At 42.1% G+C, this 25,077-nt stretch overlaps 1 protein-coding gene and 1 long non-coding RNA gene across 2 annotated transcripts; both read left to right on the top strand.

Moving 5' to 3' along the window:
* Positions 1 to 6,098: 6,098 nt before the first annotated feature.
* LOC112895241 lies at positions 6,099 to 7,767 on the top strand. The gene is made up of 3 exons (XR_003229171.1): positions 6,099 to 6,924; positions 7,414 to 7,494; positions 7,664 to 7,767. It is a non-coding gene; the product is annotated as an uncharacterized LOC112895241 (long non-coding RNA).
* A 14,747-nt stretch (positions 7,768 to 22,514) lies between these two features.
* LOC112893833 (probable NADPH:quinone oxidoreductase 2) lies at positions 22,515 to 23,561 on the top strand. Its single transcript, XM_025961336.1, has 3 exons — positions 22,515 to 22,705; positions 22,785 to 22,976; positions 23,073 to 23,561. Exons 1-3 carry the CDS (start codon positions 22,600 to 22,602, stop codon positions 23,396 to 23,398), a joined length of 624 nt encoding a protein of 207 aa, XP_025817121.1. The 5' UTR covers positions 22,515 to 22,599; the 3' UTR covers positions 23,399 to 23,561.
* Positions 23,562 to 25,077: the final 1,516 nt, after the last annotated feature.

The raw sequence follows: 25,077 nt of genomic DNA, 5'->3' as shown, positions 1-25,077 counted from the left end.
CGGGGATGGGATGCGCGCGAGCGAGATGGGGGAATGGGTGGCGGCGCTGCCTGCTGGTGTGTGTCGAGCAGAAGCGGGCGGGAGTGGGTTTTTTCAGCCCAAGAGAGCAGAGTTAGGGTCCAAAACATTATGGGCGGGCGCACGAGCCTGCGCACGGAAATAGTTGGCGCTAAAATTTGTTATGTTTTACCGACTGACTGCCCGATGTAGTATCAGGATTTACCGACAGATCATTTATTGGTAAATATATATACATTTATCGACGGACCGTCACTCGTTAAAACAGGAATCACGGACAGATTGTCCATTGATAAGTTTTACCTACAGACTGTCCATTACTATTTGTGCACTTTTACCAACTGACTCCTGTCGCTAATACTGTGTTGTGGTGTAGTGTATGTACTAGTGTAGCTAAACCAAATATCTATTGCACTCGCTCTGTGGAAATCAATTCAGTTAACCAAACATCCGAGTCCCTGCATGTCTTGTACCTTCCCAATTTAGCATGGCTGCTAGGTGCGAGCCAGGCTCCACCCAACAGCCAACCAAACGCGCTCCAAGTGCATATATGACTAGAACCTGAGGCGCGCGTTGCGCGCCCTATCATTGAAAATAACTTGTAGTGTCTATAAATCAAATATAAGATGTTAGTTTAAATACTTGCGTCACTGCATATTTCAATGGCACTCGAGACAACTAAATTGCTCAAACGCAACATAATGTGAGGCACAGAAATAAATATATATAAAAAAAGTCTAGTTTCACCATTGCCTCAGAGAAGTCTAGGCACAGAAATAAATAACAACACATTATTAGTTCTGTATTTGCACGAGCAATTAAAATAAATTCAGAGCACATATTAGTTAGGCAGCAGAATATTATAGCAGTATTACTGGAAGTCGTATGCCTTACAGTGACTACGAAGTCCAATAGGCATGAAGAAAATGGATTAAAAAAACATCAGAAGGCGATCATAAGTTTCTATTTACATATGCATAAGTGGCAACAACAATATTTGGACTACATTGCAACCTGTAAGGTTGTTCGGAGCACTGACTGAAAAGCAAGCACCAACACAGTAAATTAGTTTTTTGATACTACCAACAAAAGAGGGTCCATATGGGCGCATATAAGACGGTATGTTCTCAAAATACAAGCACTGTTACAGTAGCAAGTGCGCTGGACAGCGTGTTCGTAGCAGTAGATGAACACGTGTTACTTCCTTTAAAATCAAACACAAAAGGATGGCGACCTTTCGCTCAATCCCACTCCTAGTAGTAGATTAACACACATCCGTTGTAGTCTATCCATATGAACATAAAAGCATGACACAAAAGTAGGACGATCCCTGTTTCGGTTAGGCGTCACCTTTGGCTGGGCTGTACAGAAAAAAGAGGCCATCAGGGATAATTCAATCAATGATAGAGGATAGTAAGGGCAAAGCATAATAACATACTGAAACTAATTTTTCATTACGTTGATTTACTTCTAGCATTTTCAAAAGCCTATTCTTGATGAGTATGTAGAATCGCCTTTCAAATAGGGATATCAAAAAAAATATTAGAGCAAGGACTTAGCTAAACTCAGTGAGAATCTCTGAGACAATAAAGTAACAGCTAAAAGGTTATGCATGTCACTTGAAGATTATTAACTGGAAACTTTCATCTAGGACTTAGCTAAACCCAAAGAGAATCTCTTAGAAAATATAGGACCACTAAAAGGTTATGCACATCACAAAACATTTCCATTTATTCAATGTACTCCTTTTATTCTTTTCCATAGTAGTTTCAACAAAACTTTCAAGTAATATAGGAAAAGAGGTCATCACATTACTTAGGCATAGGACAGCCTATCCAAGATCCAGATATAGAAGAACAGCCTAAATTCCAAAGCATAAATAGGCACAATGCACTAATCAGCTAGTTATATTATAAGGGTTAAACGTGGTATAGTAAATGAATAGGTAAAATGACTGAAATGTAAACACATTTAGACAAGGATGACCATATAGTCCCCATTTGTATTCACAGCTGGCAGCATCACCAACAGAACAGCTAAAATGCCACCGAGCGCTGCACGTTTCCACACTGCACCGCTAGAAATAATCAAACTTTGAACGCAAACCGACAAAAATGCAAGGCACAAGAATCCCCACTTTTCTGCAACGTATTTTTCCAGGGAGCACTGCCACCAGACACAGAAACAAATAGGCCTATAAGGTGTAGTGGCAGGCGACATACCACCTCATCTTCATGGTCGTTTAAGTAAACAGAGTAACGTACCAGCCTGTCATTTATTTTTGTATTGTTTTTAAGCCTAAAGAGGATTTATTACCATGGCGTGGGCATGGCAGCACATTCTGCATTCAATGAAATAAATGCTGTGCAATGTAACCCAAGCTGGTTCCTTTGCATTGTGATCCACACCACACGCATCAAAACAAATTCCTCACGCCACACAATTATAAGTTAATCTTGATTGCAAGCAAGAGGCAGATATTTTAAAGATACCTATATCCTGAGAGAGCCACACAAAATTAGAGGTATGTAGCTGTAAGCTGGCAAACAAATACTGGGCCAAGTCAGAACTGCATCCACATTCTAGTTATTAACTTGTTAATGTATTGGATACCAAGCCAGATTGCATACATTGTACATTTTTTAGCCATATTCACAATGCAATATCAATTAAGCAGATAGTGGGAGATACCTAGGCCCAGTAGGGGGAGCAGCGGAATCATCCCCACTGTCATTCTTGTCACCATCATCCAAAACAATCTTCCTTGCAGTTTTTCTCTCGAGTGATGCACGGTTTCTAGAACCATTATTCTATCCCTTAGTGATGTACAAAATTATGTGGTATGAACTGAAATATCTAAAGGAATCAAACAATGTTGTGCTGACCTTTTCTTAGTTGTGCTTTGTTGCGCTTCAGGCGTTGAATAAGTTGGTACAATTGGTGACACTGTAACAGGACCCTCACTTGGAAGGCGGCTGTCCTTGTCCTGCACTGCCTGTAATTTTGTACATGAGATTTTGACAAGAGTAAGTCTTGAAGTAAAACATGTGTTTGCACATCAGGCTGCGAGAACTATTCTACCGTATTCTTATCAGATCTTGTGCTGCTCCGTGGTGTAGTTGGTAGCCCAGTGTCAGGCATCACGGTCTTAGAAGGTGTGGTGCTTGATGCATGAGTAGCCTGTGTTCTGGCTGATGGTGAAGGTAAAGTGAAGTCAGAGTCCTTTTCTAGTGTGCACTCTACACTGGTGCCTGCATGGTGCGAGAGCACAGCTGACGATGACTGTGACCCAACCGGCGTTAGTGGAACAGGATTCCCATCGTCAATCTCCGCAACAATGGTATTGACCTGGAAAGAGACATTGCCAGAAGAAATTGTATTCTCTGTGAAGCAAACATTGAACGTGAAAACCTTTTCCAATAGTCTAGTGATCTCGTCAGGGATAAATCCAGGCGGATTATTGGCAATGAGAGCATCGACTGTCTTTTTTATGAGACGCTGTGCTATGCGTCCAAACATGACAAACTCAGTGTCACCAGTCTCGTCCCCAGCAATGATGACCAGTTTGTACCTGCAGTGAGAGAATCAATTAGTAAAAGTTGTATACGTCTAATGTGCTTGTGAAGAAGATAACCTCTAGACGAAAAAAATGGATGGTAGTGTAGCAAGTATGACCTGTACCTTGGGCTAGGCGCACCAATGGTGCTACATGTTGGATTAAAGCATTTGTAGGTGTTGCCATGAGGCCTAGTTGTCCTGAAACATTTCTTGCACGACTCATACCACCATGACTTATCAATCTTCATTATCTTTACTGTAACCAACCATTCTACTTTCTGTAAAATATACAAGGAAAGTAAGCAGCCTTATATAGCCAGCTAGGTCTATCGTTTCGAATGTGGTGCCAGAGGAATGACCTTGTTCTTGAAGGGGTGAAGATACTTGATATCAGATACTTTCTTGTGTTCTGCAACGGAAGTTCTGGGCTCACTGTATTTTACTTGTGGAGCGTGTGCGACTGGTTGGTGCACGCTTTTCATGCTGGTAAGAAAAGAGGTTAGTTGTTAGTTAGTACATAGACAAATGCTGGTAGTGAGTATCAATAATGCTTTAGATGGGCACATGGCCTGGCAATAAGTTTTTTTGCTTCAGGGACATCAGGATTTATATACCACTTGCATGATGAGCCACCAGACAATGAGATGGTTCCTAAAACAGCAAGGAACGGTTTTAAGCATAGTGGTACAACACTTGCCACTATACAGTTGTTAGATATACATACCAGCACCAGCATAGCCCCTCACAAGAGTGCCAACAAATATTACAATTTGTGGTGAATGTTGTCCATCTTTATGAAGTTGTTCAGCTGGAAATGAAGTGGCTCGCTCACCCCAAAGCGTGACGTCCAGAGAAGCACCACTGCTCATGTGAAATTGCAGACACACAATATTATACAAACATAGGTGCAGAACCTGCTGCCATGCAAAATAGAATAAAGCATGTAAAACTAACCTTTCATCACATACTGTCACAGTTCTTTTCATGGTATCAACTTGCTGGGATCTTGGCTGTAATGGCAAAGCATCCGAGATCTTTGTGACTGCGCCAAGTACATCTAACATGGAGAACAACAATGCATGAGAAGCTTTTTATTTGTTTTTTACCTGCATACATATAGAATGCATCGGCCTATGGAATCTTACCTGTAAAGTACTCTTTGTTATCCAAAACTGATGGGAGCTTCTCTATGGGAGTAAGGGAGTAGGTGAATTCTGGGAAAGCTGGTGGAATCTCAACAACCTCCTCCACTGTAGTCCATCTTGTGAAGCTGATCATAATGTCGTTTTGAACTGGTTTATAAAGTCGGTTCGCCTTTTTAACTTGGAAAAAGGAGAGATTGTAAACTCTTCCTTCCTCTAACAAAGGTTTGAATTTTTCAGGGAGAGGCGGGTAGATTTGTGCATGAATGATATTTCCCTGTATAGATTAATCAGAGTTAGCATATATTGTAGAACGAGTCAGTAAGATAAGTCAGTACAAGAATAAACAAAATCCTAGAGAAGCAGTGTGCTGTAAATGCGTTGAGGTAATTCTGGTAAAAAAAATAATTGTCACAAATTAATGTGTCAAGTAATATGGTCAAGCTATAGTCAAAGCAATCAACTGAGAATATGCCTAACAAATATATTCATCTGGCTGGACAATCACAAACAATGCACAGTATATCCCTAGTTATATGTTTTCAGGAAGTGAAGTTTTTTCCTTGCCTAGACCATGCAATATCCCTACTTCAACTTCGTTTTCTCAGTTAAATTAGTTCCATTCAAACAAAAGAATAATTTCTTTGTTATTTTCATTTGAACAGTTTTTGTTGTGTTTTAATTCAAATCGTTACAGGCTGGAGGTCCTGCTATTCAAGTTAGAAATTTTGGACCACAAGGCTCGTGAAAGAGCAGGAGCCATAACACCAACTTTCATAGGACCAGTACCAGTCCTTTTGCAGCTTCATACTGCTATGGAGGTAAAGCCACACATTAAATGGAGACCATTAAGGGGATTACAGAGTTGGCATGCAGCCTATATGAATTTCATTTTCCAATAGATACTGTACTTGATATAACATATTCATATAAACCTACTGTATCCGGTCCATAGTCATCAATTCTGAGATTATATTTTTTTTATTTTTGCCTTTTTAACAGCTCATGCATAGAATGCTGGCCACTGGATTTTGTATGTTGAATATCTTAGGATTCTTCATGCTAAATATAGCACATTTGGACGTTTTTTTATGTTGTGTTAAAATGTACTATGCATCAATATGACACTCAGCTTCCAGTATGTGTCAAAACACTTATGCACCAGATTCAAAAATCCCTTGCCATTTCTATGGTGTACCCTCTAATGGTAGAAATGCAAAATATTTATAACAGAAGTGACTTTTCAATATGTTCTCATCTTGCTGTTTATATTATGATGTCTAGATATGTTACGTGCTGACAGTACTGTCACTTTGTGCATTCATTATGGATTCTCAATGGAAACTGTTCAATGAATAGAATTACATGTTCAACACACTATTCACTTTCATCTTGTGGCCTCAAATAGAATAAACTTGGGGTGTTGTGGGACAGTTCGTTAGTTTGTCTGGTTCCGTGCCAGCATCAATGCATCCTCGGAAAGGATATGTGAATGTTTAGAATACATAAGGTTGCAAGAAATGCAACCTTGTGGAGCTTCTGAACAATCACTGAAAAGATCTTCCACGCACTCTTGATTTGCACATTATTGTGCTTATCTATGTCTTATTGTATAAATGTATTTGTGAAAACTGACTTATGGTTAGGTGGATTCTGCTATTGATTACTTCTTAGATATTGGTTGGGAAGGATTTCAAGGCACTGATATTGATTATCAGTAAGATTTTCAAGTGGGAGCGAGTAGAAAGTAACTTGTACATTTTTCCTGTAGTAAATCTGCAGCTGATCTGATTATTCTTCAGTTCTTTTTCCCTCTAGATTCTTGGGGAGGGTTACCTTTTTTTAACCTGTATTTCTCTTCCACTCGGAACAGTTACTGACCAAGTGCTTTCTTTGTAGGCTTTGCAGTATTTGTCTGTCAGGTATGCAGTTTTCCAAGCTGTATATAACTACTGGAAAGAAAAGGTATTTTTTACTTTCAAAATGCAGCATATGGCTTCTTCAAGTACTAATGGTGCTTCTCTTTTAGTTTTTGTAACATGACTCGCTGTCTTTGATATCTTCTCTCACTATCTATTTTGTCTGAAAACCTTCAAATTCTTACTTAGCCTTTAAGTCAGAAACTTGGCTTATATTTCATGATCTTATACCTTTTGTTCTTTTATAGAGGGAGCGATGGCAAAAGTCTATTCTTCGGCGGTTGCAGGTTAGCATAATCTTTTTCTGAAGTGATAAAAATGTCGTTCATGAATAATCTGCCCAACAAACTTTTAGTTTGCTTAATGAAATCACATATTGTAACTGCATGATAGCAGGGCAGATGTTGGGTTGAATCTCTGCATCAATATCTGTAGTTTTATGGATGTCTTATGTCTTGCTTGCAAAATGCCCAATCCTGTAATTTGATGATGGTCATCTGTCCAGCCCTAATGAGTCATGCTGGCAACTTGGCCATTTTGGCACCTCAAATGAGATTCAATTGTAGAACACATTTCCTCAAAGGATTTGGGCATTATTTTCCTGTGAAATTTCTTTGTCCATGCCATAAGCAAATATTGCAGTTATGAAATTCATGTAAACTCTGTTTTGGCCTACAAACTTTGGCTTGTTGTAAAATTAGGACGTTGTTATAATATATTCTGGCTTCTTGGCTGCATTACTTTTAATATTGGATGACTTGGCCGTTGTTTTGCAGCCTCCTCCGCCAGTGAATGATACAAACCCATACAATGTCTTCAGGCCAAGAGAAAAGGCTCATCGTCTTCATACAAGAAGGGTAGGTGTCTTGAGATCAGCGATTATTAATACATAACTTATGGCTGCAGCTATTTATAAAGAAGTTCAATTTCCTTTTTAAAATTTACTTTCTCCTATCATGTTTTTCTTTTATTTGAACTTGAGTTTACTTCTCTTTTGAGTTACATCATGTTTGCTGCCTGTTCCAGATGCAAAGACGGGAAAACAATATCCAGTCATTCGAAAAACTCCGCTTGGTAAGAGTTATTTTTCTTGTGGTTATTATATTAGTTAAACATTTTGGTATATATATATATATATTTTGTTAAGGCTTTTCTGGCATCTCATTTTGTTTTAGTTATTGCTGTTTCCTTCATCCTGTGCATCTTACTGGATATTTCTATCCAAATTTCGAATCTAAGATAATACTGTTTCTTTTAAATTAGAAACGTAATGATTCACTGATCATTATCTTTTTGGGGAAGTGGTACTCTTTTACTTTTCAAATGTCAAAAAAGTAAGTAAGTTGAATGTTTTGACACTCTTATGCCTGTTTATCCTATTGCAACGCTGAATTTGCTGAATCATATTACTTCTCAATGAATCCCATTAATTCCTTCTTTTATTTATACCTTTTGTTTCTATGTTTTCAGGAAGTGAAGTTTTTCCTTGCCTAGACCATGCAATATCCCTACTTCAACTTCGTTTTCTCAGTTAAATTAGTTCCATTCAAACAAAAGAATAATTTCTTTGTTATTTTCATTTGAACAGTTTTTGTTGTGTTTTAATTCAAATCGTATTTTTTCGGATGATAACACAACAGCTTCTATCCTTGGAAATATCCCTAGTTTACTTTGGTGTTGTTATATTACTCTGTCCAATGGATGTTGTTACTGGATATATAATGCAAATAAAAATACGCAAGCATCTCTTCATGTAGGCAAGAGTAGGCAGACAAAAAATAAACTGTACCTCTTCATCGAGCAACACCAGATCAGTATGCAGCAGCTTTGTTTCATCTTGAAGATCGTTGAACTCCCAAATCCTAGAGGCACGTACGCATAAGCAGTCACTGCAGTCCCCAACCATAAGGGCACCAATCAAAACGTTTCCCATCTGTTGGTATAGAAACAGAGCTGTTAGGTGCAGAAATAGTAGGACAGAAAGAAGCAAATGTGGGATTGCGATCAGTCAAACACTCTAACATATTAGGATCAAAATACTTTGCATGCAGCACCAAGCTCAACAGCATAAACGGAAGAAATGAGAGCCAACAACAGAGATCACCAAACTCCGATAAAATCATATTTACACGCTAAAATACGTACAGTGCTTTTTTTCTATGTAAACAAGTCTAAGCTGATGCCGTATTAGCTGCATCCAGGACTTCTTTGTAAACTACATTTCGAGTCTGCGAACCACATGAGCCATTGTCATTTTCAATCAGGACCCTAAGGCCGCTTCTAGATGTTGATCTTGAAACAGCAACATAAAGTTGGCCATGTGTAAAAACTAGTTTTTTTAGGCAAAGGCCAACCGTTGATAAGGTCTGTCCTTGACTTTTATTGATCGTCATTGCATAGCATATTCGCACAGGGAACTGCCTTCGCTGTAGTGTAAATGGCCACTTTACATCTGTAGTGTTTAGAGCGATCCTCGGTATGAAAACTTCTTCACCAACTCTGCAGCCAGTCAGTATTGTGCAGCATAATACACGCTATCCAAGTTGCGTCACAAGTAGTCTTGTGCCATTGCAAAGGCCCGTAGTTTGATTAAGGTTTCGGAGTAACATAACAATGACCCCTTTTTTCAGCACAAGTTTATGGATAGGGAAATTATTTGTGTTGATGGAATTTAGGAATTCGGTTGGGTACAAGACATCAAAATCAGGTATATGTTCAGTTGATTTAGATATTGTGTCGCAGCTAAGATATTGAACATCGTCTCCAGGGACCAGTTTGACGATATAATCGTTTATGTCGTCAGCATCTTGGTTGTCAGGACAGACAATAGCACGTGCGGCCAAATATTCAGGATTTTTGTAATTCATAATAAAATCTGGAAACACCTCTGCCACAAGGGCAGCAGTCTTATCACCGTCGGTGTGCACTAACAGATCATCAGGAATTGTAATCCACGAAGCCTCACGTTCCTCTCCCCTTTGCTCGGCAGCAATAGTCCCATCACCAATAGATAAGATCCACTTGCCAAATGATTCAATTTCAGCACGTTGGGTTGGATCTAGAGAGGGGTTATGAAGTCTCATGTTTGTATGTAGTTTTAGAACAGACACGTGCTGCCATAACTTAGAGCTTGTAATGCATGCATTAACAATCGCAGAACGTGATCCTTTGCGAACAACGGGTAAAATTTGGCGAAAATCACCACCAAGAACAACAGGTTTGCCACCAAATGGAACAATAGCATTGGCGGGTTTCTCTTCAGAAAGTATATCTCGCAAGGTTCTATCTAGTGCCTCAAAGCAATGTCGATGTGTCATGGGTGCTTCATCCCATATTATCAGTGCAGATACTTTTATGAGCTCAGCTAACATGGTGCCTCGTTTTATACTACATGTTCCAGCCTCGTTTAAGTCAAAAGGTATCTTGAATCTAGAATGTGCGATGCGGCCTTTAGGTAGTAATAGAGAAGCAACTCCTGATGAAGCGACAGCAAGAACAATTTTCTTTTCAGATCTAAGGTGTGTGATGATAGCATTCCATAAAAAGGTTTTTCCAGTACCGCCATGACCACAAACAAAGAAAAACCCAGGAGAGTTGCACGAAACTCGTGCAATGATTGTATCAAACACATGTTTTTGATCAGGATTTAGTTGGGATACCAACGACACAGCTTGCATAGATAACATTAGAGGCCTTGTATCTAGTTCATCATTGATCAACCTATTACCATACACATCAGTATATGTAGTTACTATCCTTGGCAAGTCATAGTCATTTATGTTGCCGCCACTATAAGCAAAGATATCAGTCAGTTTGTTTATGAGCAGTGACATAAGTTGTTCATGAGGCACAGTGTAATGTGGGTTTCCGAGGGCATGGCAAACCGAACGGTGTATATCATCACAAAAATAGAGCCAATATTTGTCAAACAAGGCACGCACATTACCAACCGAGCAGTGCAGCACAACCATGACAAACAATTGTCTCAATTGATGTGACGATGCATATACTATTGACTCGTCAAATAAAAGGTTCCATTCATTATCGTCTTCAAGGAGTCCGCGTGCCTCACATGCTTGTCGAAACGTATTGTACACCTTGTTGTTAAACGTCCTTATGTCAGCATAATTTGTAGCTCCCTTCACTATCATTAGCAACATGCGTAGGTAATATAACTCTCCAGCAGTTGGATGCACATAGTATATCCGCCCAATTTTAGTGTCGGGTGTTTTCTGACTCCAACACCTATGTGAAGCGTCCCAAGACCACTCTTTTGGAAAGTCACAGTAGGTCAGGTGCCTTGCCCTGCTGTGCTTTGAATTAGCATCAAACCATGCTGTTAACATAGTGCTTTTTGCTGCAGGGCTCTCGAGTATTTCTGTCAAGGTAGCGTTAGGCTCATATCGTACATAGTTCATACCAGGAAGATGCACAGTCAATCGCTCTATGGAGGGGGTCCTATAATGAATGTCAAATTCAAGAATACGCCATACGGCCTCACACGTGGATAGGTATCTCGCATCAATGTATTCCTGAATTTCATTAGGAGGAGCCAGGTGGGGCCCTGGAGATGCATTGGGTGTTTTCGCGGTAATCTCAAAATACACCTTCGCTTGGTCGCTCCCCTTGTTAATATATTTGAAGAGGTATTTAATCATGTTCATTTTGTTGCACCATTCAACATTAATATGCGCATTATACTTCTTCAGTAGCGACATGTTGTGTGGAACGATGTTCCTGTTATCCAATCTAATGCTGTTTTTTAAAACAGATCTGCCATCATCACGTCTTCTATATATCGTAAACCCAAAGTTATCTATGATGGTCTCGTCTTGAAATGTTTTAGGAAAATTTTTGGAGCACTTGTCATTTTTCATACATGGGCATCTTTTATTGTAAGTACCACAGGGACCATGTATCATGAATTCATCGACCAAAGCATATCCCAATGGATCTGCGTTTACATTGGGGATTTCAGCACAAATTATATTGTCAATAGCAGAGGCATTAAACTCGGAATTGCTGGTCATTAGCCACACAAGGTAGTGTATATGTGGGAGGCCACGCTTTTGAAATTCAACGGTATATAGAACTACATAAAGTAGGTAAAAGTAAGGATCAGTCAAAATAGAATAGGAGGTAGACTAAAGGGATGAGGCATGACATTAGAATATCATACCAGCACGGACCGGACCAAATGTCTTCCCCTCTCGAATGTCTATTATGAATTCTTCAACTTTCATATGGAAAACCCGAACAACCAGTTCAGAACGGTCACATGGTTGCTGTCCAGGTTCAAAATGCAATGCATCTGATATTTCTTTCCACTTGGGGTTGCAAGTGAAAGTAACAAAGAGGTCGGGAGGACCATATACTCTACAAATGGCCATTGCATCCTGGTAGTTCATGACATAGTACCTCCTACCGCCAGTAAAAGAGGGGGGCACAATCATCCTACTACCAACAGAATCAGCGCTAGTCATACCCTTATCAATAGCATCGACTATTCCTTGCACTGACTCACACCGTAGCTCCTTTTGGTGGTTTGCAATGAATTGCAATCTCGATCCTTCTATTGTCGAGTACGCATCAACATCTATCTGATCACTTAGCCGTCCATAGCAAGTGTATGGATTGGGGACGTTCAACCTATAATGCACATGGTATCTAACAAACTCAAGCATTGTGACATATCTACGTTTCTTCCCGTCACCCTCATCTTCATTATATTTAATGCCCAAATGAAAGCCATGTTCACCGTAAGGAAATAATAATGGGTACTGCAAGGCCATATAACATGGATGTAGGTATGAAACATGTTTGAGTCCAGATTTTTTATCATGCACAAGAACATCGTAGGTGTATTCAGCAGCAGAATAATCGCCTATAATTACAGCTGCAATCTCGCCACTCGACGGCAAATTGTATCGAACATCATCTCGTGTGTTGCACCCTAACAAACGAAGTGTAACCTCTTTACCAGGTTCTTCTTCTATATGTTCTCTAGCATATCGAAACGCCTTGACAAGTTGGTTATTTTCATTTAGCATATTCATCAAAGAAAGGGCAGTACCAGGATCTGGCTGAACACGAGTGTTGTCATCACTGTCAAATAAAGTAAGTCTGTTTTGTATCTCGTTTTCAGTATCATAAATATAGAGCTGCGCAAATCTAGGTCGTGTTCCTTGGTGGGGCAACAATGTACCGATACGATGATGAACTACTCCATTAATTTTGAACACATAAGGTGCATTACCACTGTTTATCGTCCTATCGACAGCCGCACCTAGTGAAGTGAATGCAAAAAGGGAGTTGTATGATCGAATCTGGCGCAAGAACCTCTTTGATCGTGCATCACCATCAAATTGCAAAAGGGTACATAAAGGCTATGGCGGTTTTTTGTAAGTTTCCAACCTGATCTTCCCTCCTTTACAGCAAAGGTTGTAAATAATTTTCCATTGTGTCACAGCGGATGTACGCTTAACACGCTCTTGGAACCAAAAAACAGCTCCACAGTACGCGCACTCATGCGTAGGGCCACCATAATATGACCGGTCGGGGTAGTTTTCTACAACATAGAATTGGAAAATGTTTGTGTGCAACTCACAAAAGAAACGTTAAATCTCGTATGACATAGAGGAAGTGTTTAGGCACCTTTAAGAGTCTCAATATATTCTGTACTAAGAGGAAGCAGGGCAGCTGGTGTAGCACTGGAGGCTGCCACGGATCCAAATAGTTAAGAATAGACAATTTTTATGCCGGCAAAGTAGGAAAGGATAGAAGCTCAAATTCCAAAGCAGGACAGAGGAAACCACCTCCGAGAGAGGTCAAAGAAGGGTTGATGCATATCCTACGATGCACCCTACGTATGTGAAGTCGATGACGTCTATTTGAGCTAGCAACATCCCTAGGGAAGTCCATCAGAGACCTATGTCCTGTGCAGCACGAGGGAGTAGCAAATAGGTACAATTATGGTGTACGGTATTCCAGTACTTTTTTATATTCAAAGGTTAAACGAAGGAGACATGGGGCCTAACCCAAACTAACCTGCTTTCTTTGGACTAAAAAACGGCCAACTGAGCGTCGTCTGCTGATCAGGCACTGCTACTTGAGCAGAGGTGCTAGGCTGACCAGCCTCATAAGAAGGCTTACCACAGGCTGATGGTAGGAAAAATAGAGCATTTGATTACCCCTCAAAGGTCTTTTTTTTCAAGAAAAAGGGAATTCGTAAGAGTAAAACCGACCGTGCCCCAAGAGTTTCCTCTTCTTCGCCTTTTCACGGCAACGCGTAACCCTCTCAGATGGAGTTCCAGCCATCAAGAATCAGATCGTACAAAGCTAAGGAAGACCGTAGCGCAACCACAAGTAAGCAGCACATATACCAGAAAGAAACGAAGGCAAAACAAAGGTGACAATCGCATCATCACAAGCACATAGCAAGGGAAAAGAACACATTATGCAACAAGATAAACATCGACACGATAAGGGACAAATGCGTTTGATAGCAGAAGCAAGCTACGAAACTAAGTACATACCTTTTCAGTTGCAACTTGTCTAGCTTGCTTGTATGAGCAGCGTCAAACGAAACAGAAACCGCAGGGGGTGAAGAGAAGAGCTGTATTTAAATTAGATTTCAATGCATATTTCGAAAACAACAACCTACATATATAAGTTCATCAAGAAATGTAACTAACCTCACACCTTTTTAATAATTAACCACCTAGTAGCTTGTAAGCAGGGACAGTTCAGAAGACGATGGCAGAAACCCTGTAAATAAAACTCACGTATTTAGACATCGCAAATACAATTCGTCAGCCATTCAGGAATCCACATAATTTACTGGTTTTGTCTATGCATAATAATGTGCCATTTTTGAAGAAAATGGCATCTCTGAAGCATCTATATTCTAATTTTAACTGGGTACAGCATTTATCCATACGGGATCAACCGAATGGATGTAAGAAAATATAAAAACCGGAATATAAGGAAGCACAAGTGGCAGATTCATCGTCTCTAATTGTATAAAGGAAATGCCGTTAGGCACATGCTGGGCCCTGCACTACTTATCAGCCTAAAAATCAAAAAAGGTTCGGACACTTCGCTGGTTTTTGCGACAGCCAGAAATGGAGAGAGGCGTGCCATTCTTTTAAGGAAATAATAGAGAAAGATTTCCTTCCCCAGAGGATGACCTTTGAAACGCTGTACCGTGGACTGATACAGGCAGATACGCTAAGGACCTGGAGAAGGCTGAAGCACAGAGTTGACCAAGAAGCAGCAGAATTTGGTGATCAGATCAAACTTTATCACATCAAGCCTTACAAGAGGTGAACATGTGCAAAAGTTGTATGCTGGCCTTGTGACTCCAACATGATTGGAACACAGCCATCGGATGCACGTCATCGAAACTGTATTCGTCAAGGGACTGCGGAACAAATTGTTAGTGCTTTGGACTTGTACTTGTAAACTTTTCAGTAAACTAAATCTATTAATGTCTTGGTGTCTTTACAGTAAAGCAAATTCTTCATAGTGTAGATCTACAAGAAAGTTCTTCAGATCTATTGTTCAGTTTTTTTTTAGAATGATCTGATCTATTTTTATAGACAAATAGCAGCATTCTTCCTTTTTTTTCTCTCTGTGGAGGTGCAGCAGGACCTTTAGTTTCTTTTTTCTATATCCACCATACAGCTAGCGTACGATGCCCAGTAGAAACTGCAGCTAATATTGCACATTGATATCAGCCCTTTCAAGGATATTTTAGTGGTCATATTCTCACATTCTTGTGCAGTAACAAAGTAGTTCAACAAGATTCAAATGTTATTTAAGTAGTACTGAGCTAGCAATTTAATAATATTCAGTACACAATTTTCAGAATGTTCAGCTAGCCCATGCATTTAAACAATGCTTAGTTAAAATGTTTGCTATTATTCCAAAGAGAAGCACAAGCCACGATAAATAAACACACATATTTTTCCTACTCAACTGAACAACTGTGGTTCCTGACTCAAATGAAGCACCTGTATTGTTTATAATCTGATCTGTGCATGTGCGCACAATACTATGGTAGATGTGTTTCTATCATTTCCTCTTAGTGAATAAGGTTGTCAAATGATTCGTGAATTTCATAAGGACTAACCATGACTAACATTACTCTTTAAAAAGCTGCAGTAGGACTTCATTCACTCCTAGATTGAAAAGGCAGTATTTCTTTGCTTGTCTGTACTCAAGCCTCAAGAAAAAAAACTATTTTTGCACGTGGGTCGTGCTGCCTTTTCTATGACCCCACAACAAGTCTAGTTTCGAAGTTTGAATGGTCAAAGGTAATCTTTTATTCCACTCGATCACTTGTAAATATAGATTAAGAATTGTCAACAGATTTTTGTTGCCTAAATCTGTCAAATTCTTCACAAATCAGATGTTAACATCTAAGCAAACAAAAAAATGGCACTAACAATAAAAGGCTGGAGCTAACTACCATTGAGCTCAACACATATGCACCGGACCAAAGCAAGGAAAATTAGTTGACCCCAAGTGCTGCCCTACGACTAATGTAAACAGAAAACAAGAATGCAATCAACCTACTAAGCACTAACAGGACAAGCTAGATTAAATGCTCACAGCAATGGATTAAGCTTGTCACCACACGAATCCACTATAATGCAAGCAAACAAATAGCACACCAAAAAAAAATCCAAGCAAGACCTAATCCAATGCTTGCTAGCAACAGGAGTACAGGGTCAGAATTCTGTTCATTATTCCGCAAGACATCCTCTTACATGCTTATGTACAGGGTGTTTCAAACATTATATTCATGGATACGAATGGATCCAGATAGACCCTCCCTCTCTTGACCACATTCTAGAGACTCAGGACTTTATTTTTCAGGGTGTATCACACAATGATCAGTCCTTTAGAAAGAACATAAAAAAAACAACGACTCATACATTACATGTCACAAGGTAAATACTCTGCATATCCAAATGCCAGGCATACAATTCTAAAGAAAGGACTAAACGGGGAAGCATTTGCAAAGAGGAAGCATTTGGTTATCTTATCAACACAGCTGATTCGTCTAACCTGCTTGTACGTGCAGATCACGTTGTTCTCTACAGCTTCACGTGACCGATGCCACTGCCATTGTACCAGGCCTACCAAAAAAAATAACAATACGCAACAGAGAAGCCACAAGCTTAGAAGAAAAGATCTGTACTTAAATTAGATTTCATTGCATCTTTCGAAGATAACAAATTACACGTGTGAGTTTATCAAGAAATATAACTAACCTCACACATTTGGATAACAGCCCACCTAGTATATTGTAAGCAGTCACAGATCAAAAGACAACCTGTAAATAGAACCAATGCATTCAGTCATCACAAATATATTTTACTAATCATTCAAGAGTCCCTTTATTATACATAAATCAGCAAGCAGATACAACATAACATGTTTGAACATAAATAGAATATCATCTGCGTTACAATCCATCAAGAAGGCAACACTTGAGAGACTCAAGATAACCAATACAACTAATACACCCCATTTGGTGCTCATACGTACAAACTTTTAGTTTGTATACTAACCAGTATAAAAAATTCTGATAAGAATATTTGTTAATGTACTTCTATAACTACTCTATTCAATGATAAAATTTTATGCTAAAATTCATCACCAACCGGGAGTTACATATATGCTAAGTTTTTGACAAATAAGAAAACAAAACGAGGATAAGGTTTGTGACCATTAGGCTAAAATAGTCATGATGTGGTAGGTGCATGGCCATAAAGCCTGCTTTGTCTTATACTTCTTTACATATACCTGCTAATAACAGAGCTGTTCTGCAAAAAATATGGGCTATGTAAATCAATTTTGACGTGCAGATCACGTTGTTCTCGTCGAGCAACAGTTGTTCCTTGAATCAAAAATGCGTCAAAATTGATAGCAGGTTATGGTTCAACAGAGTCAAAATAAATCAATTTTGACTCAGCTTGTCCCCTAAATTCCACTATGTAATATATATAAAACATACTGCTTATTAGCAGGTTATGGTTCATATTGACCTTGTCTATACAAAAATCTTAGTTTAGTAAAATAATTTCAATACGACTTTATAAACTGTCCCCTGAGTTGTAACTATTTTTTTTTCTGGAAGCTGTTAAAATCAGCTGTAACAGGTGTCAATTTTTTTGTGTGCCACTATGGCTTGGTTTAACACCAATTTGGTAGGGTATTGGCTGATTTAACAATCAGGATTTAACAATTATAGAACTGTAACAGATTGCAAAATATTTGCCGGGAGAATCTTGGTTAGGAAATTCAGATACTTAATATGATAAGCTCCTGGTATTCTATACATGATTGTTAAGATATTCTTTAAGGATTTCCTGACTTAATTTGTTGGAGTCTTAAGTATACTGCTTTACAAGCATCAACGGGCCATCATGTTGTACTTTCAAAGCTAATGGAAATATAATTTAATCTACACGTGCTGTAAAAAGTCCTCAATCTTACTATGAATATCAAGTGAGGACTTTGTGATAGTGCAAAATGCGGTGTTTCATATGATTATGATAGTGCTTTATGTGATGCTGCTTAAGAAATTTGACCAAATGTCTGCAATTGAGCTACTTGTTGGCTATTAGTAAAGTTACCTTATTCATCCATATGGTGGTTCAGCTACTGCCTTGTCTTTTTTTTTCAGCTAGAGCACTGGGATCTCACAGGGGAAATTATGGGGATCATGAAGTCCATAGTGTTTATTGGCAGTGCATATCAATGTTGTACTTCAGATCCTTTCCACAGGGTTGTTATAAAACCTATGAGCCTCATTTGGTTGGACTAATCACGGATGGAAGTATTGGTGATTTTTTTCCTTTAGAGCATGCAGAAATATTATGCAGTATGAGCTTCTTTTTGGTAAAAGGCTCCCTTTCTGAACAGTCAAGGTTGTTTCACCAAGTGGCTATTATGCGACATTTCTATATATGACAATCTGGTTATAGCAGTTCAGGATGCTTGCTAAATTGTCTTGGTTTTATCACTTTCTGCAGGGATGTCTGTTGCTGCCTCTCTAGTGTACAAATGTTTGATGTGGTTACCTGGTTGCTCAAAGCTTTTGTTCTAACCAGGGAGAGTCCCTCACTTTGTCAGGAGGTTTGTGGTGTCATTCTTGTGTTCTTGTAATGACTTATAATGCTTAGTGGATATTCTATCTTTTTTTTGAACAGCTGGTGTAGTGAGGTTATCATTTTCTTTGATCATTAGTTATATTGCCTGCTTTACTGCTTATGGCTTGTGTATTGAACTGCAAATTGGTTGCAGATTTGCAAGTTACTTGCATGCACATTTTTGCTATCGACGACAGGTTCCTGCATCCACTTGCCTTTGTATTCTCAAGAATCTCTTTCCTTGAGTCATTGGGCTGCATACTTCCATGAAATGTCTGTGGGAACTTATCACAATTATCATTACCTTGCTACTTTTCAAGCGTTGCCCAGGAAAAAGTTTTTGAAGGTCTGTACTGGCAAGTTAATAGCTGGATTAGAATAGTGCTGTATTCCAATATTACTGAATTGTTTCTCCTTGCCTTTTCAGGGCACCCTTGAAGATTCTAGAAGTGAGACGCATGAATGAGTCTCAGAATTTCTCAGGTTTAAAATTTTAAGGAATAAGCCCACTTTTAGCCCCTAAATTCTTCTGTTTGTCTAATTGATTTTGACCCCTCATACTTTAGGCCCCCAATATAACAAAAAAAGTTTAATATATAGTAATTTTGATATTTTAAATAATTGTGTAGCCACCTCAGATACTTATATATGTTGCTTGAATACATTTCTAAAATCAACTCATCAGTTGCCCTTATTCTTTTTTTTTCTTTTCATGCTTTTCATAACCAGAGTTATATTTTCTATTTCAACTTTCAGAAGACATGATTTAAAAAAGATGCACAAATAGAGAAAAAAATAGAATTAGCAGGGCCACAAATTCAAGTAGAAAACTGCAAGCACATGCAGGTTTACAAGTATTGACATGATTATTAGTACCCCTAATGGGGTAGCTGAAGTAGAGTCCTTGAGAACTCATTCCATTAGTTAACATTAAAATGATGTTTGGCACAATTCATTTCTCCTTGTGAACATAACAATTAACAACAGCATGCAAATTCAAATTTTTTGCTTATTCAAACTTACTTGTGTAGCGGTAAGCTCCGGGCTAAACTTTCCTTCGAAATAGTTCTCCTTTACAGCACTTCTTAGGCTACTCTCAGGAACGGGCATGAAATCACCATCGACCATAAATTTAACCTGCACATATAAAAAAAGGTCACCTTTGTTCCATTAAGAATACTGTAAACTATGAGGTTAATTGCTAGATGTCATTACACAGTTTTAGATGGCAACTAAAGAGCATACAACATGCGCCAAGAGAATGATAATGCAAGTAAAACAGAATGTAAGCAATTAATTTGCATCAAAAGGTTATCTTATGTAAGCAATTAATTTGCATCAAATGGTTATCTTATAATAGATGGAGCTCTTTGACATCTTCCTCAGGACCCTTACAGTAAGAGATGTAAGCAAACACGTGCTGCTGAATGCATGTCATCAGTTCCACCAAGTCCCAAGATGCACCCCAAAAGGGAAGCACTGAAAGACATTAGAATTTTAAATACAATCTGAACTTAAGATCTTTTAGTCCCAGAATCCAATTGTTCTTCAAACCTCAAGAACAGTTGGATGGTCTGTCGGGAACCAAAGACAGTGCCTGGACTACCAAATTTCCCAGAAAGATGCTTTATGCTGTAATCTTTTTTTGCAAACACGCGGAAGAGCTGCATATAATTATATTAAAGAATAAAAGAGTACGAAACCCTTACAAACACACACTGACCAACACCAATGTTACGCAGATTACAAGCATACACTGGCTACAAAATATAAGCGACCTCAACCTAGGAAGCTGTTGTTATCTCATCACAGAAATAACAATGTGACTCGTCATCCCCATTAAATGTGGTTACCTATGATCTAATATAACCCGGTGTGTTTCCTGAATAAACATTGCAACCGCAAATAAGTAACATCATATATCCTACACTTCTGATAGCATACCAATAACCATTTGCCTATTATATATTTATAGTATCAAATAATGACTGTTCTACATGCAAACAATCAGCACAGTCCAACTATACTACTGCCTGCATAATAAACATCCATAATGGTCCAAGTATATTATTGCCTTTCGAGAAGCTAATGCTGCTGCTGCTCTCTACGCACATGGAAAAATACCGAAAAAGAGGACCACATCTAAGAATAAGAGACAACCCAGACCACAATCGCCCATCTAGCATGATAAGGGCGAGCAGGAACCTACCTGGTATAAAAGCAAGGAGACAAAGACTCCAGAGTGTCCAGGCAGGTTATGTCACCTACGCCATGATTCAGTGGCACCAGGGCTACAAATTGAAACAACATATCAGCAAACCACGAGAAGAACCAGAATGAACACTGCAAAATAGAAGGGGTTGCAACGTTCCGAGGCATGGAACCTGGATATAGCAAGAAAATGGAAATGGCGAAAAGGAGTTTCCTCGAAACTACAGAAACAGGCCACAGGACAGTTAAGGAGGCAAGCAATGGAGGGAGGGAGAGGAGGAAAACAGCCCTCAGAACAGGTAGATAAAGGGAGGAGGGTTGGGAACAGCTCCAAAGGGCAACTGTGCAGGCGTCACCGAAGCCACTGCACAGCAAGGGCGCGCGTACGGGAGGTATGGGCGGCGAGCACAGCAATGGCGCGCGTACGGGAGGAATGGGCGGCGGGCTACCAACTACGCCGATGGAACCCGCAACAGGAAGTAGCCGAAGTGATTAGGTACGCTACCCATCCTCCAGACCTAATCACCGGTGGAGATCGACACGGCTCGGAGGCCACCAACATCGGCGTGAGGGGCAGCGGAGGTGGGCATCGGCCGCGGGACGGGAACACGCGGATGGGACGGCAGCGGCGGCGCGGGAGCAGCGCGTGCAGCGGCGGCGGCGGCCGCCGTGCCGGGAGCAGGATCTGGAAGATACGACCGAAGGGGAGCCGCAAGCGGGGGTGGAGCAGAAACATCCGCGGGAGAGAGGGCGCGGAGGCGAGCACCAGCGACGTGGCGGGGGCGCGGACGGGAAGACGACGCCGGCGTGCGAGCGGCGTGCGGAGCGGCAGCGCCGCCGGCGGCCGTGCGGAATCGAGGGCCAATGGGGAGCGGCAGGCGGGGTGGTGCAGAAAAGGACCTGCGTGAGAGAGGGCGCGGAGGCGGACACCGGCGGCGTGGCGGGGACGCGGACGGGACGACGGCGCCGGCGTGCGAGCGGCGCGCGGAGCGGCGCGCGGAGCGGCAGCGGCGCCGGCGGCCATGCGGAATCGAGCAGCAACGGGAGAGGGAGATGCGGATAGGGTCTGCGCCTCCGGGAGGAAAGCCCAATTCCCACTAAACGCGAGGGTTTTTTTTAAAATCGCCGGCTTCTGGGCGGCCATCCACGGGAGCCAGCGCAGGCACGCGTCGGCACGGGACGCGGCCGCTGCCGACGTGGCCGCTCCTGGTGCGAGGAAACGGCAGGGAGTTTTAATAGAAGAGATTCGTCAAAAGGGATGCGGAGCACCATGAGTGGCTGGTGTTCGTCGATCGGCCGCCAAGCCACTCGCTCGACGGAAGCTTCCATGCTAACAGCAACCACCAAGAAGATGGCAACCGGCCACGCCATGGCGTTCGTAAGCACCAGGTTGCCAGGTACTAGTGCTCCACCTCATCTGGTCAAAGACGACGACGTCAGATTCCACATCGCTTTGTGCAATTGTGCTGCCTCCACTGCTTCGCTACATATACACACACCACTGCAGATCCACACTGCAAGGTTGCCACTTGCCAGCCTGCCAGGTACGAGGAGGATACCACCCAACCCGACTCCGACACGTCACTCATGGAAACCTCGACGGCACAGCCGCCGGCGAAGACCGTCCTGAGGGTGGCGGCGATCTCCGGCTCGCTCCGCAGGGCGTCGGCCAACACCGGCCTCATCCGCGCCGGTGAGTTCCACTCGATTCATTACCCCTGACTCGCTCTCTTCTTATCTGAATGGCTGCTGACTGCCGCGCACGTGTAAAGCCGCGGAGATCTGCAAGGAGTCCATCCCGGGGTTGCAGGTCGACCACGTCGACATCTCCGAGCTGCCGCTGCTCAACACCGACCTCGAGGTCGGCGGCGGCTTCCCGCCGGCCGTCGAGGCGTTCCGCGCCAAGGTCCGCGCGGCCGACTGCTTCCTCTTCGCCTCGCCCGAGTACAACTACTCCATTTCAGGTAGGGACCCGATTCTGAAGTCTGAACTCAGGACAAAATATTTCCTTCTGAATTCTGCGTCTCTAACTGCATGCTCTGGACGCTTCTCCCTTGCAGGCCCTCTGAAGAACGCGCTAGACTGGGGATCACGGCCGCCGAACTGCTTTGCAGACAGAGCCGCGGCGATCCTGAGCGCGTCGGGCGGGTCCGGCGGCAGCCGGTCGCAGTACCACATCCGGCAGGTCGGGGTGTTTCTTGACATCCATTTCATCAACAAGCCAGAGATCTTCACCAAAGCACACCAGCCCCCGAATAAGTTCGACGATGATGGCAACCTGATCGATCCAGAGACCAAGGAGCAGCTCAGGAAGATGCTCCTGTCGCTAAAAGCTTTCGCGCTGAGGCTCCAGGGCAAGACTGCAAGCTCTGAACAGGGGAATTGATGGCTCCTCATTTGTTTCTCACCTTGAGATGAATATGTTAGCAGCAGAGTAGTGAGTGATCTGTGCTAGCGTACACTCGAATTGATGTCTTGAATAATTATGTGCGACTGAACATTTCGGTGGCAATAATGCAAAACCACATCTATCATCTTGCCGTTAACAATTCTGCTCATGGGAATGCAACAGTAATTAAACGTCCTAGTGATTACAGGGTACGTCCGGTAAAAAATTTACCTTGAGCTCCATTTGTTCTTCTTTCCACTGTTCCTTACATTCGCTGCAGATTAGTCAGAATCCTGATTTTTCAGGAAGCTTGCTCCCATCCTAATGAGATCCTTCTCAGCATTTTTTTAGATTCGGCTGCACTATTTATTCTTGATTAGTTTTGTGAAGAAGAACAAAACTTCCACTAAGCTGCTCTGACCCGCTGGAATCGAGGGACCGAGGCCACGGAAGCAGAGACCTCTGTCCAACTTTCAGTTCGCTCAAGCTCAAGTAACCCTTTGTGTTTTGCTTTGCCTTTCCATGCGCAAGCTCGACCGTAGATGCCAATGGCCACGATTTGGTCAAGCAAAGAAATCCAAAACTCGCAGAATCCATGCTGAACCTGAACAGACACCTACCGTGGCAACCACGCAGACGCAGGTAGGTACCTGCCAGGCGCGGCACGGACACCTGCCCCGCCCCCGCCGACGGTGGAGCGGGGGCCCAGACGCGTCTTCGGTCGCTCCGTCGCCGGCCGTCTTCGCCGGCAAAGGGGAATCCCCTCTGCTTCTCCTGAGCCGGCGGACCACCACGGCTCGAGGTGTCCGAGCTTGAGGAGGACGACGACTCCCTTATGCGCTGAATCCAGGCCGTAGAAGACCGATCGGACGGATGGTGTCCACCCGGTCGGTATTTGAAACGCCGTCCACCCCCTGAATCGCGAGGAGCGCGCCTCCGCTTCAGGCCGTGCCTTGCCGGAGCTCCGCCGCACCCAGGACGCTCCGTCTTCCCATCTCCCTCGTTATCCCGCCGCCCCATATTGCCTGGACCATAGGTGACTAGACCTCCAAGGGGTGTTCGGTATCTGAACGGCGACCAGTCGACCAACGCTTGGGCGCCGCGCACGACAAGGGAGGCCCCTCTCCGCCTCGCTCCCAAACTCGCTCCCAAACTCTTCACATCAGGAATTTGAGATGACGTTGAATTACAGAACTGATGAACAACAGAGTTCTCAGGCTGGCCTGAGGTAGGCAGTGATCAGCTCTGCTGAAAGTTTCATTATGTTCTAGTGCCAACAAGCCAAACACAGAAAGACACAAAGCCTGAACCTGAAGGCCGATTCATTCTGAAATGAATCAGCAGTGTCAACATTGTCAAGACCTGCTGCTGGTCTGTCACTGCTGCCGTGGTCGGCCGGCGGCGAGCCCTCCCTGCCGTGTTTTTCTGCTCACTGCGCGTATAAGATACAGGTTAAAACTGCAGCTCATAGTCGAATCCAAAGAAGAGAAGCGCACATTACGCTTAGGCGGCGCGGCGTGGTTGCGCCAAACGAAGTTGTAGTGGTTGTAGCCGCCGTCGCCACGCGTGGCGACCTTGTAGATGGGTGCAGACGCCAGCCAGGGCGTGGCCGCGTGGTCACCACCTCAAGGGGGCCGGGCTGGAGCGCAGGGAGGTCCGGTTGCTCGGTGAGGATA

The sequence above is a fragment of the Panicum hallii genome, chromosome 5, assembly GCF_002211085.1.
Source record: "Panicum hallii strain FIL2 chromosome 5, PHallii_v3.1, whole genome shotgun sequence".
Lineage (NCBI taxonomy): Eukaryota > Viridiplantae > Streptophyta > Magnoliopsida > Poales > Poaceae > Panicum > Panicum hallii.
The sequence above is the reverse complement of the archived record's forward strand: the minus strand, read 5'-3'. Positions and strand labels throughout refer to the sequence as shown.